Source organism: Cygnus atratus, chromosome 3 (assembly GCF_013377495.2).
Source record: "Cygnus atratus isolate AKBS03 ecotype Queensland, Australia chromosome 3, CAtr_DNAZoo_HiC_assembly, whole genome shotgun sequence".
NCBI classification, from domain to species: domain Eukaryota; kingdom Metazoa; phylum Chordata; class Aves; order Anseriformes; family Anatidae; genus Cygnus; species Cygnus atratus.
Window position 1 is genome coordinate 71,475,685 of NC_066364.1, and position 17,743 is coordinate 71,493,427.

The 17,743-nt window shown below is 41.1% G+C and overlaps 1 protein-coding gene across 2 annotated transcripts in view; it reads left to right on the forward strand.

The window, feature by feature from the left end:
• The window catches only part of FNDC1 (fibronectin type III domain containing 1), a 67,834-nt gene that overhangs the window by 41,373 nt on the left and 8,718 nt on the right, over positions 1-17,743 (forward strand). For both annotated transcript variants that reach the window (XM_035538545.2, XM_035538547.1), the window contains exons 11-16: positions 311-691; positions 5,473-5,541; positions 7,489-7,650; positions 10,302-10,532; positions 11,383-11,491; positions 17,201-17,280. In XM_035538545.2, coding sequence (XP_035394438.1) covers positions 311-691; positions 5,473-5,541; positions 7,489-7,650; positions 10,302-10,532; positions 11,383-11,491; positions 17,201-17,280 — 1,032 coding nt within the window. The remainder of the gene's footprint in view (positions 1-310; positions 692-5,472; positions 5,542-7,488; positions 7,651-10,301; positions 10,533-11,382; positions 11,492-17,200; positions 17,281-17,743) is intronic.

Consider the following 17,743-nt stretch of genomic DNA (forward strand, 5'->3'; position numbering starts at 1 on the left):
AGATTAAATGCAGGCACTGTCTGCACATTGTGATTCTGAAGTAAAATCTCCCTGCAGTCTTCCCAAGAAATGTTATCAAACAGCTGATAAAGTGAACAGCACTGCATTTATCTGAGGTTTCTTGGAAGCTTTTTCTAATTTCCTTAGCCAGGGGTCTTTCCTAGATAACAACATTCTTCTCTGTCAGCTTAATTACAGGAGGCTCTAATCGCAGTCTGTGTTCTTGTGGTATCTACTATTGTTAAATACCATACTATAAACCTTCAATGGATTAATAAATGAGATTTTTTGGTTTTGTTCTTTCTCCTAGATGAAAAGGGTGCCCCAATGGTGAGTCCTGATGGACTACCTTTATTTGGACACGGCAGATTTAGTAAGCCAGTAGCAAGTGCACAAGATAAACCAATAATAAGCCTTGGAGGGAAACCTCTGATTGGTCTTGAAATGATTAAGAAAACAACCACTCCCTCAACTACTACTACAACGATTCCCACAACAACTACCACAACGACTACCACAACCACTACAACTACTATTGCTACAACTACCACCACCACTCCTGAACCAACCACAACTCAACCACCCACTGAGAAACCACCCCCAACCTGTCCTCCAGGCACCTATGGGCAGTATGATGATGAGGGCAACTTGCTTATAGGGTTCGATGGCCTGCCAGAGTGCAATGCAGAAGGTAACTTCCTTTTGGGCTGTTTGAAATTCTTTGGTTGTGCTGTTTATACAGCTCATTTGCACAATTGTAAAGCAGGAGAGAATTTGCCTCTGAAGATTTTGGTCCACATGATGAGGTAGGAGCCAAGATTAGAGCAGATGGAGAAGAGTTTGTGTGTAAAAATGCATTTCCACTAAAAATGTCAAATTGCCCCGAAGCTGAAGTTTTTTCATGTAAATACGTTTATTTCAGCAAAATCCTTGCCTTTTGCTGGATTCAGTCTTTTCACATATGTTCATGCACACACGCACAAACACAGGCAGTAGTTTTTGTGGTCAAAGCACCCACCTAGAACCAAATCCTCACTCCAGTTCAGACCAGGGAAGGACCTGAAAGACACTATACATTTTGTCTGTTTTGCGTTTATTTCTCACCAAAAGTTCTGAAAAATCTCTCTTTTTCAGCTATAGTAGGACAAACAAAATGAAATTCTTGTTATGTTGCCAGCTCTCAAGAGATAGAGCTTTTCAAGCAGGAATATAGCCAGCATTGATGAATCTGCGGAAAGACAACCCTGGCTTTGCACAGATAAGGCTGAGATTTGTACAATAATTTCTCATCTGAAAGTTGAAAACTGTGTTGGTTCATGTCATTATTTCTCTGTTGCAGTTATACAAGTTTAGGATGTGTTGCCATACTGAAATCCAAAGTAAACAAATATAAATCCACTGGAGTCATGGGGTCTTGAGCCTGTTCCTACCAGGTTTTATCCTTTCATCACCTGAATGTTGGATTGCAAATCAGTTTATTTTACAATGCAAATCTGCTTATTTTATAAAACTGGATCAGGGAGCACCATGGCAGTCCTTATCCTTTCCACTTATAGGTAGTCCCCTGCATAATCTACACCCAGGCAGTAGAAGCATGCCCATAACCTAAACAAGGGGTTGGCAGTCACACATTTGCCAATTGCTGTAGCCAGTTTCAATAGGTAATTAAGTGCATTTAGCTTTCCCTTGTACAGCTGTGTTTCTGAAGCCAAAGAAGATTTACAAATAGATCATGTAACTGTGGCCTGAAAACCTGAGCTGTCATGTTGAAGAGTGCAGAAGATACAGAAAGATGTGGCTTCAGCAACTAAGAATGAGTGTAAGGATAGCATCTTTGGAAAAGATTTCAGAAGACTGAAAATTCACTTGCCAAGTACACTCGATAAGTAATGAGTCATAGATAATATTGCCATGCACAGATGGAATGACAATGATTTACAGTATTAATATTTATGCAACAATTAGCCCCATGTTGGACTGTACTTACAGGAGAGCGTATGCATATATATATATATATATGCATAGATAGGTATGTGTACATATACACAAAAACATATATATATATATGTGACATCTTCATTAAATATTTATTTGAAGATTTTTTGGTTTTCTCTTTGGTGCCTTCAATGTTCTTAACTGTGTTTACAAATACGTTACAAATATTGCTCTATGTGGTCAAACTGGTATTTTCAAAGTTGCCTGGAGGGGACCATAATTTTCAGTAGTGTTGGTGTCCCTCCCACTCCCAACAGCTTATTTTGCTTGCCTTAAATGTTGCTTATGACCTGTAGTGCCTTGTCTCTTTGGCCTGTGCTATTTATTACCTGAAGGACATCTTCTGAGAATATATATTATAAGAACAATAACAGTTCATGAAATATGGCTGGCCGGAGTCTGAGCATAGGCTCCGGGAGCTGAACAATAGAAAACTTTGCAGTGTTATTTTTAGGAGAGTTGTGGGTTAGGCAATTCTTGTGATTTTATGAGTATTTATAAACATTCTGCTTGGGTGTTTGTGGTTTTTATTTTGTTTGTTTGTGGGTTTTTTTTTGCCTTCTACCAGATATGCCTGAGGAACCTTTGAACTTCGTTAGAGGCATGAATGAAGAACAGTGGTTTTTTTGTTTTTGTTTTTTTTTTTTATACGGATTGTGAGTTCTGTGAGAATGTCTCCTAAAGTCACTCCTAAACTGCCTGACATTTCAACAGTAAGTCTGTAAATGCTTTGAAGTGGAAGACTGAAAGTATAAGATGATGCTGGATTTCCACTTCTTACTCATGTTATAACATGAGAAATATTAAACCCTACCTTGCAAGTACGAAAGTTTCTCTGAAGAGTAATTAATGGGGTTTTCTTGCATTTTTCCTTTTTTTTTTTTTTCTTCATCCTGGTGACCTGCCTCAACAGTTGATCAATGCAGCAAAACAACCTGCCTGTTCCATAGAGGAACTTGCTTGAAGAGAAAGCATCACTGTAGTATTTATTTAATGGTTGCTGTTTGTTTAGCAAGTGCTGCATCTATTTCAAGAGGGATAAACAACTACTACTTGAGCTATCAAAACATTTCATGCAGTTCTCCCTTGATTGTTTCCAAATCATATTTTTATATTGTCTTTCCCTTTAAACTTCATCTAGAAAATACTCCAGTTCCTTTAATGAAATACTTATTCTGCCAAAGCTTGATATTTTGTTGCTAAGAGCTTTACTCCCAAACAGTCAGAGCCTACAAGCGCTAAAAAACATCACCACATGTTCGACTCACGCTTTGGCAAATTTGCTTACTCTCTGGCAGAATTTTTGCTTGACCCAGCAGAATTTATTATCAACATTTCACTAGATTCAGCAGTCTTGAACTTTCAAGAAGGAGTTTGACCGCACAGGCATGATTTGCCAGTGAAACCAGCTGAACATTTTTCTTGATCTCACAAAGATTAGACGTTGATTCTTAACCACTTGCTTTGTGTGAGAACAGAGTGCTTGTTGGGTGGTCTTCCGTCCTTGCAGATGGCAAACAAAACTTAGCTTCACTTGGTACGGGCAGGGTTAATTGAAAAGCTGCAGCGAGGGTGCTTGGAGCTAGCTGGAGGACTGCAGCTGGTTTATGTGGAGAAAATTAAAATGACAGGTACCATGGGGAGTATCCCTGTTGCCTTTGTGCCACAGCTAATGCTAAAGAAACACAGTGAAATAGAAGATGCTGCACTAGCACAGAAATAGAAAGTAAGATTTATTTACACTGGATTTTATGTGGACGAGGGCTGATTAGCTAATAGGTGTGAATGAGTTGAAATCTGCCCCTGAAGTACTTCAACTTTGCAAACCCAAGCCTCCTGGTTACTTGGATATAATCAAAGAGAAGTGCATACATTGCAGACAGTGATAGATACCAGCTAACTGGGGTGAGAAGCTCTGCAGAATTCCACAGAGGATCTATCTAGCCTTGGAGAAGTGAAGAGGCTTTAAAGTAAGTGGCTGATCTCCTGAAGAGAGGCTGCAGAAGTCTGCCATGAGAAAATGTCAGCTTTTGCTATATGAAAGTCTGGCAAGAATTAACCAATTTCCTGTGTTTTCATAGCTTATTTTGGAATTAAAATCACTGCTGTGTGATTCGAGCTGTTTTTAAAGAAACTGATTGCAGTAGAAAAATACCAGTTTTTGTGCAATACTTGTTGGTTCTAAATTAAAAAAAAAAAAAGGCAAAATGAAAATGTATCATTCAGATTATATTTGTAAGTTATTTGAGGTTGGCTGTTGAAATTTTGTAATGCTCATAGTACCGGTATAGTAAAAATATCATTTTTTTTTTTCCTTTCATATCATTTTTTTTTAAAGAAACATTACCAAATTTTGGATAGTCAGTGCTGCCTTTCTCTTGCTTGTATTTGTATACTACCCTTTCCTCAACCCCAGCATTTCATTGGAGACCTCTGATTTTACCTGCCGTGGATTCCAGTGCAACACTTCTGCTTTCTTTGCATTGCTTTTCATGGCTAACATGAACTTTGTGTACTCTTTGGCTTCCCATAATAACATGTGGAGAAATGTATTTCTCGGAGCATGGTAGGAAGCCTCCAGAATTCACAAGATGAGGTAGCTGACAGTTGGTGTGTCAGGTACTGGACACGTGACCTGCAGAGAGATTGAGATGATATACAGGAACAGGCATTTAAGACAATGGGTGCATTTGCATTAGTTTTTGGGCTAAACTGGGAGCTCTTGATGTGCACCTCATAATCGTCTCTACTTGGCATGCTTTCGTCTGCACTGTGGAGCAATCGAAGTGTGAACAATCTGAATTCCTTTTGAATGAAACTAAAGCAGAAATGGTGTTTCAGTATGTCTGTGTCCTGACCTGTCATGGCCATTCAGTCCACTGGATCATACTAGAGCTAGTGCAAAGTAAAACCCTGAGAGATCCAGCACCAATTGCCTCCTTGTACAAATCCATTCCTTTGGGACTGCATTGACATAGTCTATAAATGGCATGGCTCTGTGGATTGCTTGATTTTTATTGTCCTGCAAAAGATATTTGAATAGAAGTTTTATGTTTATTTGATTTTCTTGGACGTATATATTTATATAGTATATAAATTTCTTATTTGCTGCTCCTGAGACAATAAAATATTGTCAAATCCTGACTTGATCATTATGTAGGTGCAGGCAGTCTGTCTTTGCTCCAAAACCCCCAGGGTGCAGGTCAGAGCTCCTGGAAGGTGCATTACACTCTATTTTTAAGTAGTAGCTCTTGACCAATTTTCTCCCAGCAAAATTCCTGGCTGTTGTGACTAGTTATTGATTTGTTATTCTAAATGAGCAGAGGGGACTGTCACTGTGTTATCCAGAAACTTGGCATTTGTTTTATTTCTTTACAAATCAACTGAATAAAAATTTTTATTTTAAACTTTATTCCAGAAGTATCTTACTAGGGAGGCTATTGAATTCTTACATGATTTTTTTTCTTTCTCCTTCAGTAGACACATTCTCAGGACTGGATTCAGATGTGACAGCAACTCCAGAGGCATATGTGATATATGACGATGGTACTGTTTAATTCTAAATATGTTGCAAGTAGGGACTTTTACTGTTTTGTTTTCCCCTTTTCTTTCTTTGGAGTTGGGTTTGGGGTGACAGGTTGATGCGCAGGAGCTTAAGCAAGCAGTGGTGATATGGAAAAGCTTTCCAGAGCCCTGTGACATATGTGAAGAGCCATGGTGCAAATGCTACTGTTTCTGGGCCTGAGGGTCCCTTTCTGTCAGTCCTGCAATCTAACAGGAACCTATTCTGGAAATAAATCGCATTCAGAGCTGGTTCATACACTCACCTCTTCAATGCTAGACTTTCTCTGGTACAACTTCTAACCCAGCCCAAAGCCACTGGATTCTTTTAAAGTAGAAAATCAAAGTATTATATGATTCCTGGAAACTTGAGTTTTTATCACTAGAGTGCTAATGAATTATTAATTCATCATTATGAATATTTTTGTCTTTTTTTGATCTATAGTCTTCATTTAGACTATAAAACATTCTCATACTGAATGAGATCACCTACATATAAAATAATTAGTCTGCTGAATCCACGTGGAACCTAAATTAAAGAGATTTCAAAACAGAGAAGTAGAAGAGGGAAACATTTTTGGGGGTTATAATTAATGCCTTCTTGTTATTATAAGTCAGGACACACAAAACTTAGCTTAAGAAGAAGCTTCAAATCCTAGCGTTTAATTATAAGTTTGCACAGGGAATGCAAATAATAAATTACTGGAACTAGTATTCATTTTATGTCACCGCTAACTTCTGATGTTCTGCTTCTTGTATTCCTCAGATTCATCTGCTACTCCTACATATTAAAGCAGATAAATACAGACCTCTGCTAAACTCAAAGCTTTTTAGTATCAGCTTTGTAGTAGAATTTATGGCTCCAGAATAATAAAGTTTATTCTTTGTGGATACAGTGCTGGGAATTTAAGTCAAACCAATCCAAAGGAAAAAAAAAAAAAAGAGAGAGAGAGAGAGAGAACTTTGTAAAAGAGAGTGCAGCAGCTGTAAGGAAAACATCCTAGACTTTTGTGCTTTTTATTCTGATAGCTTCATACTGAGGCTAACGTTTAGAATGTGGGAAGGAGAAGATGAACTTAGAACTGCACAAGTCTTACAAAGCACGTTCCTTATATCCTTGTGTAAGTGGAATATACTCAGTGTGCAGTTCTTTTGCTGGGGCTCCCTTCAGGGGCAGGTCACCTACAGAAAACAGATTTCAGCAGTGTTAGGAGAAAACAGTCAAAGCAGACAGCTGAGTTTCCATAGCCTGTACAATAGGACAAATGTTTCTTTTCCTTTATTTTGTGTGTCAGTATTGTAGCACGGCGGCTTTGCAAAGAGCACTGGATTCAACTGGACTGAATACCAAAGAGGACCAAATATCAGGAGATTCACGTTTGCCAAATTACTTTCCCTAATGAGACCATGGATGGCAAGTATTCATGCCTCCATGCCTCTAAGTTGTGGGAAAATTTAAGGTGAACCAGCTCTAAGATTTTAGAAGAACAATGCACAGGTGGCTTAAAAAGCCATATTTTTTACTCCCTCATCTCCCTTCTTTGGCATCTGAGGGCTGTGACCAGGGATTCAGTTACTGTACTGTCTTCTTTTGGGGGGTTGTAAGGGGAGGTGGCAGATGAAGTGCATTCAGAGTATGGCTATATGAATACATTTGTTTATTGTCACCCTTTTTACCCGTGTGAGTGAGGTCCCAGCCACCGTTGGCATTAGTATTTATGTTTGCTGTCCATCAGTTTGGTAGAAGCCCTTGCAAGACTGAGGTGTGATTGACCATGAGTCCGTAAGGACTGTGCAGCAGCTGTGGGAGGATGCGTAGCACTCCTTTGGGGTTGTGTCTGGTAACAGAAATATTTCCCTTCTCATAGTTGAGCCAAAAGTTGAGCTTCATGTTGAAGCAGGTAACGTTTTTATTTTATGTTTCCTTTTAAGATTACGAGTTCTTTGAGAGCACTTTGCCACCAACCACCACCACTGTCACTACCACCACCACTTCTACAACAACTGAATCAGAAATAGACTATCCAGAGACTAGTGTTGTTGGCTCTGGCCCTGTGTCAGAATATGATATTGCTGGGAAGAAACGGTTCACTGGTAAGGATATCCTTTATTTTATGTAGCTTGCTACTTGTGCTGCAAGTAATTCTTGTTTTGGGGGGGGGGGGGGGGGGGGTCAGCCCTTATGCTGAGGCCATTGCACAGACATATCCAACAGACTAACGCGTGGTCCTTGTAAGGCCTGCCACCTGGGAAACCCAAACAGCTGTACTTGTTCATAGCTTTGACACTTGCATGTCTGCATGTGGGCTCACTGATGTTGCTGAAGTACTGCAAACCTCTTTCTACTCTTCCAGTGTAAATGCTCTGCTTTATATTCTGCCTCTTGTTCAGTTTACTTGAAGTCAGTAAGAAAGCAAGAGTGTCTACTTTGGTGCTCAGTTCATCTCAGCTGCATCACTTTTAATTCACACTGGTAGTTCAGTCAATGCAAGTCTCCACACAGGTGTGAGCTGTCCTCTGGAGGACCTAAATAACATTTTGGATATGAGCTTTCCAAAAGGTAAAACTAATAGAGATAAATTTGGCTTTGCTATTTATATCTCTTCTCTGTAAAAGAATCATAGGGAAGGAACCCACGGTATATTGGCATGAGCAATGAGTGACGCTCCTGCATATTTGAGCCATTCATGTGTGTAGGTAGGCATTGCTGCTGTCACCTCAGAGCTGCTCTGCTTCTGTGTCAGAGAAGCAGCTTGAGGTCAGACTGGAGGGATTCTGAAGCGCTAGAACACTGTATGCCAGCCTCCATCCCACACTGGTAGGCCCACAGCAGCCTCTGGCATTTGAACTGAGGTCAACCTGGCTCACCTGGCATTTCAGATGTGAGTTCAGGGGATGGAGAGTCAGCTTTGATTCACGTCTTGCCTTACATTCCCAGACCTACAAGCTTCACATGGCTTAGAGTGGAGCTCTGCTGCTGGAGTAAAATATTTGTTTTTATATTTGCCAAGACTTTTTCCAGTGCATCCTCAGTTTCCCTGTCCAAATAGTTTAACAATGTTTCTGTTCAGTGCTCTCGCTGACAGTGCTTCTTGATTAATTTAACTAAAGAGGCTAAAATTAACTTCATTGCAAGATTTGGAAAAAATCCCTAAGGGCATGAAATCCAATAAGATAAACCAAGAAACATTGGTTTATGAACATTTAAAGGCACTAGGGAAAAAAATATTATCATTTCAATGGTTTGTATTATTGCAACTGAATAAACATTTCCAAAGGCAAGCATTACAGTCCTTACTTTGGATGTTACTGTGACATTTAAGTCAATAACAAGATAGTTTAATCTTTTCCTGAGCCAAAGTGCAATTCTGGTCATTATAAATGTTCTAAAAGCAGAAGTTACAGGTTGGGTGCCTGGAAGGTGGGGACTCATGACTACCAGCCCCTTAACACACAGCCCCTTAATATCACATTAACACTGTGATAATTGCTTTCTGTAAGCAGTCAGACTTCACCTTGGAATTACTCTTCTTGCTCACCCCATTGTTTCAGCCCAGCTTCAGGATGTTTGTGTAAGAACCAACCACTAGGACCTGTTAAAGTCGTAGATGTTGATCAAAGGCCAGGGCAGTGATCTGTTCCCTGCTAGGTGACGTTTCCACCCAGCCTCCCAGAGCAGCTGGAGGTAATGTGGGGAGGTGGTCCTGCAATCACTCCACTCCCTTCTGCCTATTGTAGCAAAATTGGACCTCCTCTCTTTGAGTAACTGGGTACAGTTGTGAGTGTGGGGCAGACCTGAATATTGGTATCCCACTTTCCCTTGCTTATCAGTCAAATTGAATGTGAGCCTTTGCAGACCACCAAAATCTTAGCTTTCCTTTCTAAATTTCTTTGATAAAGTGCAAGAGTCTCGTTTGAGGGGCATAAGCTAAGGAAAGGGTGAAGAAGGCAAATAGAGCACCAGCCATTTCTCTACAGCTATTTTTACTTTAATGTTGTTCCTTTAGGTCATGTATACTGCCATGGTGCAAGGAAGCCTTTGGGACTTGCCTGAGACCAATCCAGGACATGTCACGTTAAAATACAAAGAACTATGTGCAAGTCAGAGTGGCTGGGCTAGGCAGGGATGCAGGAATTCACTGGGGCCAGGAAGGTGATGAAGGGTTTGGAGCATCTCATGTACAAGGAGAGGCTGAGATGGCTGGGACTGTTCAACATGCGGAAGAGAAAGCTGAGGAGGACCTTACCAATGTGCCTAAATACATGATGGGGGCATGAAAGAAGAGGGAGCCATGCTCTTCTCAGTGGTACGCACTGAAAGGACAGAATGCCATGGGTACAAATGGAAACACAGGAAATCCTGTTTAAACATAAGGAAAAGCCTAGTCATGTGGGCTATTTGTTATTTTATGTTTTCCCTGGTGCTAAAATTTATGTCAATTGTGGAAATGCTCTAGAAAGTTTCTGGACAGCACCAGAAAATTAAAACAAACAAACAGACAAAACCCACTGATATTGCAGATGTATGCTTTGGAGATACAGGAAACTACTGTCTAATTTTTACAGTTAAGAATAAAAGGATTAATTTCTATTGATGTAGGACTTTCAACAGGCTGGAAGGGGAGGAATTTTACAGTGCTTCACAAAACTTCATTCTCTTCTTTTCAGGAAATTGTCAGACTGTGTGCTGCTCTGTGGAGTCTACAAACTGCTAACTAAATGCCACCCTTCCTTGTCTCCTCTAGCTCCTTATGTGACCTACCTAAACAAAGATCCAGCAGCGCCCTGCTCCTTGACAGAGGCCCTGGAGCACTTCCAGGTGGAAAGCCTTGACGAGATCATCCCTAATGACCTTAAAGAGAGAGAGCCGCGTCCCCTCAAAGCCCCTCACAACATCACCGTTGTGGCAGTAGAAGGCTGTCACTCCTTTGTCATCGTGGACTGGGCCAAACCTGCTCAAGGAGACATGGTGACAGGTACCGCAGAGCTGGCGGCCCCAGCGTCTGGGGGTGCGGGGCTGTTCTCCTGAGGGCGAGGTGGGGAAGGTGAGGATGTCAAGTGGTGGAGAGCGAGGGATGTCAAGCATCTGTATTAATTTACATAAACTTTAATGTCTTTTGACCTTTAGAGAGCCACAAACTGACTTCAGAAATGAATCGCAAAACTTGCTAAAAACACTAGAGTAAATAAAAAAAGAAAATGTTTTATAAAAGAGTCAACCCCAATTTGTCAGTGGACCCAAAAGATCTGAAATAAGCAACGGAAAAGGCCACTGCCTTGGTGCTAACATTCAGTTTTTGAGGATTCTCACCCACCTCTGTGGATGACAATGATGGCAGAGGGACAGGAACTGGCAGAGCCGAAGCAGTGATAAGGGTTGGGCAGGGAAAAGGCTGCACCTGAACAGGCCATGTGGTGTCTATCCAAAAGCGTTTCATTCTTCAAGGCTGTTGATCCAGTACCTCAGTACCTTACTGAGCATAATTTGCCTAAAAATGAAAAAATCAAACATCACAGGATCTCTAACTACATTAGTTTCTGCACAGTGTGTCACTTAAAGCAGTGAATGGGTTGACATCTTTTTGCCTTCGCTGTGTTTTAAATCAGTACTTGCATCTTGGCACCATCCTCTGATGTAAAGCACCATCATCATTGGCTAATGACAGGAAATTCTAGTAGCCTGGTATTTCCAGGACAGTTAGGCTGTCAACTCACTTTCAAAGATGTTTCACTCCTTTTAACCCATGAAATCTACCATGGCACATAAGGATTGGGATATCACTTATGTTTAGAACCCTCCGAACTCTTTGTCTTTCCCATTTACAGGCTATCTGGTTTACAGTGCATCCTATGATGACTTTTTGAAGAATAAATGGTCAACCAGGACTGCAGGCACTACCCATTTACCAATTGAGAACCTGAAGCCAAACACGCGGTAAGGATTTGATCCATTCTTTTTCAGTTCTCTTAGGGAAGTAAAATAGATCTGAAAATTGGTAACCCTTTTTCTTGGCCTTAGTATAAATATCTGTCTGATCTAGATTTTACTCATTCTGTTTCACAGCAAATTATTTTATAAATTGCACATCTAGTTATATTACCATGTTAGTCCTGGAGTAGATGACTGTGTGTACATGTGTTTGTGTATATAAAAGCACATATCGATAACAGAAAAAAATCTCATTTTAAAAATGCATTTTCTAGTCTTATGCATAACTGAATGAAATTCTAGGGGAAGAGCATGCAAAGTATACCCCTGGTGTGATGTCATGAGGCCATTTCCGGCAAGGTTATAGGTTCATGCATATCCATGAACCTTGTGACTCCCCAGTTGAATTTTAAGGCTGTTCCAAAGCAGGGAGATTCAAACAAAATCTATTTTCCTAGCCTCTTTCTGAAGAACAGTGTAATCCATTGGCTCCTGTTGTACACTCTGTGGAAAAGAAAAAAGGCTTCATGTGGGATCTGTGGTGGAGAAGGAGGGTTCTTTTCAACAGCAAAATTGTGTGTATCAGCCAATCTCACTTACATTCTCCAAATCCACAGACCGAGTTCACTGCATATTTTTTGTCTTAAAAATAACTCCCTAACCACTGGGAAAGGACCCCATCCTAATTAAGAAAATGTGGCATATCAGAAGTTAGTCTAAAAATTTGATGTTTGCCTTAGGAATGCATTTTGTGAGAAATCTGTGATTAAGTCAGATTTACTGTATTCAGATGCAATTGAGTGCTGGGCGCCCCATGAGGGGTTATCAGTGGTGCTATCCATGGTGCACGCTGTGTATCAGAAAGAGACTGGCGTTGTGGCAGAAGTCAGCTCCAGAGAAGACTTGGAGCTGTCAACATGTCCTGGAAAACGTCTGCCTGGTGTTTAGGTTTCACAAACAGAATGGATGTCTAAATTTAACCCATGTGATAAGTTTTATTCTGAGACCCAGTCTAGCCTCCAGTTGAGAAGTAGTTTTTCCATTAGCAAAACTCTGGTCAGCTTCACGGAGTACAGAAGCCGTTTCCTTGTGCCATGTGAATGTAAACGCTAAAATTACTTTAACTCTTATTAAATCTTAAAAACAGCAGTCTTGACAATGTCCCTTCCCTAGGCTTAACTCTCAGCCATCACAGGAGAGTGATGCAAAGGGCTGGAAAGCATCCACTCACCCACTAAATCCAATCTCCTGCAACACAGACATTATAATCCTCTTCACAAACATTTCAAACTCCTTCTTGAACATGGTTAGGCTTTTTCCTGCCTTTGTGTGGGAAAGCTGTGGCAGAGCCTTATGGTAGGTAGTGGTTAGACAGCCTCCTGATTCAAAACACCCTCCTTTGCCACTGTATCTCCATGTCTCTTCAAATCTTCTTCCCTGTCTGCTCAGTTTCTGTTCCCTTCAGGGCTATTTTCACCCCAGAGTGCTGCTACCAATTCCAGTGTTGTGCAGAGCATTTCTCAGGAGGCTCTCAGAGGTTTACTCAGGTCTAACTTCAAACAGATCAATTGTAGGAACTTCTGGCTGTGGGGGCTTCTGTATCTCCACTAAAACAAAGCTGCGGGATGTCCGACAAGTATCACCAGCCACAAACACCTGCTTTGTGTCACCAGAGCAGCACAGACAAGGTGAGATGTGGATGAACCCCTTAACTCATGCAAGCAGTGGACCTAGTGGCACATACCTGTCAACACCTGTACAGGAAACTCCTCTACCAGCACTGCTCTAGTGTCTTATTATTATATTTAGTATAAATATTCACGATATATGTGGTGCTAGTCCATTTTTTGATGGAGGCAGCAACCCCTGTGAGTGTCCACCCAGCAGCCAGGTCAGGCATGCATGCTGGTTCCTCTCCTGCAAGGAGCAGTCAGCTGCTGCATGTGTACCCTCTGCAGAGCCACCGTGGCCCTTGTCCAGCACCGAGGGAGGTCTGCACAGCAGCTGTCCCACCTTCCCCTTGGCCAGCGTGTGGCTGTGGTGCTGGGGTGGTCCCCGTCAGGGCAGGCGGGGATGCTGCCTGCATGTCCTACCATCTCAGCCAGCTGCTGATGGGGACTGCAGGGCCAGGGGGTGATTCATGCCTCCTGAGAGGCTGGGGAAATGATTTGTGGATAATGAATCTTTTTAAAAACTGCTGCTTCCCTAACCTGTCTGCTGAGTGATGATCTCCCTTTGTAGCTGCGAGTGCCAGCTAGTAATTTCCAGCAGGGGGGAGACACTTTGAATTAAGTCATAAAATCATTTTGCTCAAAGTGACAGGTATGGTGATATGATTAGTCATATAGCCTAAATGAATAAAAATATCCCATATTCACTGCTCCATTACAGTTTATGTCCCTTCTTTACGTGTCAGTAGAAGTGGTATACAAAATCTCAAAGGAGGCTTATTTTCAGGAAGAAAAGCTTTTTTGTTGTCTGCATTATAAACAAACGGGTGGCCTTGCATCTGATGTAGTTGTGATTCTTATATGCCTGTTGTTAACAATTTATTATAAGTTTGGCTAAGCAAAGTGTAATCAAAGCACAATCAACTTACACATTGCAAATTTTCTTCATGTATTTATGTGATGGAGAACAGTTGCGTTATACTGATTTGAGATTTCTTGGCAAATTCATCAGCTGTAAGGCAAATAAAGATTCTGACTAATGAAAATGTCAGACTCCTGGATCTTGAAAGGCTTTGGCAATTTCTTATTTGTCATGTCTGAGAAAGAAATATATTCTGACTGCGTTAGTTTATTGATTCACTTAATACAGCAATCGTAGCACGGTCTGCAGTTAAATCACAGGTCAGCAAGTCATGAGTCCTGGCTCTCTTGCTGGCACTACTAAAGGCTTCTTGTATATATAAAGGCTTAGGAACTAATTTTCCAATTTAGTGAAGAGAAATATGCTCATAACTTCATCGCTGTTTTTTCCAGACAGTCAGGCAGGCAATTTGAACAATCATGTGTCCCAGATGGGCTTTTAAGTACGCAATAGGACACATGAAAGTACAGTTGCCCTGATTACATAGGTAATCAGTTACTGCAGTGAGCATTAAATACAAAACTGCTTGCTTTTCCCTACTGAAGTAGATGCGTTCTGAGTAGCAGATTTTTGGGCTGCTTTCTCTTGTTTTAATTCTCCTGTTTTAAATGTGGAGTGTGGTGTCTGTGTAGCTCATGGGAATGTTTTGATCCTAGCATTAATACACGTGTACTGAAAGGCTTGCATTTTCTCGCTGGCCGTGCCCCTGGTGCAGGTGTCCCGTGGGAGCATTGGCAACGCATGGGGTTTAAAGCAATTCTCGAGCTGTGTGCTCTGCTCGGGTGGCCAGAAGTACAGGAGTACACAGGAGGCTTTTTGCTGCCCCTCTGCTCTTTCTCCAGCCACCCTGAGTGCTTGTGAGCTGCTGTCAGGAAATCAAGGCCAATAGTTAAAACTATGGGCCAACATTTCTGCCAGTGAAAGGTTTGTGCGAGAAATGAGCAAAAACCATAGCCTTGCTAAATGTCACTGTTCTGTGCAGTTTCTTTTTGCCGTGATGTTTTTCTTTTTACAAGAAAGCTGTGACTCCTTTGTGAGCATCATGTAGTGGTTAATGAAAGGCAGATCTGTCTGCAGAAAGGAGTGGAGTCGGTTTGTGACCTCAGCTGAGGGATGCAGCAGGGACAGGGGACACATCTCTCGTGCAGGGGTGGGAGCACGTCCCACAGAGGATCTGATCATGTGTGTGCTCCAGATCTGGCACAGGTACAAGGCAAAGCTCCTGCCACAGATGAAACCCAGAATATTTCAATTCTTCTAGCTTCTACGTTGACCTTGCTGGAGGACCTGCCTGTGATTTTTAGGGAGTGGAGCCTTGGCATGTACCCTGTAGATAACCTGCTTGCTCCACAGAAAAGCTGTGCTCACATGACTGCCATCCTTCTGCTGAAGAACTGGATGTTATTTGCACATCTTTCCAGCCTTTTCATAGGGATCAGTTCAATTTTGAGATGAAGCAGTTCACTGGGCACAACAAAAAAACACATTCTTTTTAATGAAAAGAGAGATTCATCTTTGCCACAGGGCTGGTTCAACTGTTTTGTCAGTGTGATTAGCCTTGTATGTGCTTAGCTGGTGCTTTGGCTGGAGAGGTTCATCTCGGGAACCAGCCTTGAGGTCCTGGTCTGTGGTAAAGTCCTCTAGGAGCAGACACATCTTATGGTACAGGAAAGTGCAAAGAAACAGCAAAGTTCCTTCAGCTGGATCCTGTTAAATTTGCCTGCTGTCTGGTAGGCTGCAAAGCAGGAGTGTCTTATGTGACATTAAGCTACACGTTACACTGTTATGTCAGAAGGGCTATTACCATTTCTTGTGGACAGAAGCGAAGAAAAGGGCAGTAAAGCTTTTGATGTGGATTGTGTCCACACTTTGTACGTAAACTGTGCCAGGTGGCAATAGCTTCCAGGGGACAGCAGCCCACGTTTGCTCTGAACCTCTCTGTCTCAGCCCAGCATGAGCCATTGCTGGGCTGTGCAAGCAGAGCCACGCTGGCGGCTTTCTGTGCAGGATGGGGATGATGTTTGTAACAGGGCTCCCCTTCACCAGCTGAGGAGCGTCCGAGCTGCCACTCAGATGGACGTTGCCACAGGAGGTAATCAATGCTTGGTGGCACCTGTCCCCATGAGTAAGCTCTTGCCCAGTTCTGTGGTTCACAGAGGATGCTCTTGGAGATGTTTGTTTTTGGATGGGAGGCTAAATCTAGGTCCAGATTCCATGCGGATGTTACAGAGGCGTAGTCTTTTTTATTATTATTATTTTTAATTTCTTTACAAGACTGAAATTGAGCAAGTGTGCCAGAAAGGAAAACCTAAACACAGGCACTTAAAAAATGCTGTGCTGGAACTTTTTACAGTAATCTTCCATTCTAGTTGGTTTCTGCTGTACTGGGTAAGAAGATAAAAGGGAAAGAAGAAAACATTAATCTGAGAAATAAATGTCAGGGTAGGCATCAACTAAAAATCATCATATTTCAAAGTGAAATAAAAATGTGCTTACACATTTTCTTCTCCCCAAGTAAGAACAATTATGCTTCTGTCAAGCAAAGAGTTGAGTTCTGGTGGCTAGTCATGTGCTTCAAGTTAAGCATGTTATTTAAATACTTTGGGAAAACACTGAGTCAACATGTGAAAATTTATCATATTATTCAAGAACTGTAATCTCAATATTGCTAGAGTTTTTAAAGAAAAGTCAAAAGCTTAGTGTCTGATCTCATACCAATCTGACGGTTTTAGTTTGCAGTTCACACCACTGCTTTCCTAGGAGATAATCCAGTTTAAAACTTCTTGAGATCAAAATTTATTTCCTAGCAGCTTTTTCTTGTAGTCTATTGCTATTTTTTTTCATATAAAATGGATGTAATTGTGTGTTCTCTTGGAAGAAGAATGATAAAAAGAAATAATCCAAAAATACATGTTAGCAATTGCAAAAAGGTGAAATTTGTGTGTAACAGCCAGCTTATAGCCTGGCTGAGTATCCAAGTCGATTTAATGCAAAGAACACCTGAACTCACTGGAATTGACTGGAATCGAACTAACACGTTTGATTCTCATCCTATTTCAGTGTTATTTATAATTTAGCCATTGCAGTGGAATCGGTGTTTTATTTTCTCTCATTGTGTTGCAGGTATTATTTTAAAGTCCAGGCAAAGAATCCCTTTGGTTATGGACCTGTTAGCTCTTCAGTCTCATTTATCACAGAATCTGGTATGCTCTGCTTTTTATTTTCAACTCAGAACTTTTTCCTGCTAAAAGATGTGGGAGGGCAATGAAACCAGCATGATTATTGTGGTTATTATCCTGAACCTGCTACTTTGAGATTTTTTTTTTTAATTATTTATTTGTTTTCAGTAAAGCTAGGAGAATAGTATGTGCACCTAATACCACCATGAAAATATAAGTGACATCAAAGTGAGCTTCAGGGGAACAGGAAGTTAAATTTAAAATACAAAAACTTACTAATGTTCCACAACAGAGAAGCAATGGGAAGTTTAATGTCTTTGATTGACCAAATGTTTAGTAAATTGGTTTTCGTAATTGTGAACAGCTGAACAGTTGGAAGCGGTTGTCTCTCAAAGAAATATAGGAAACAATGGTTCCATCAGATGGGCAAATTCTCTGTTCTTTTTTTGACAAAGCCTGCTGCTCTTTCACAGGGCTAACAGTGTGC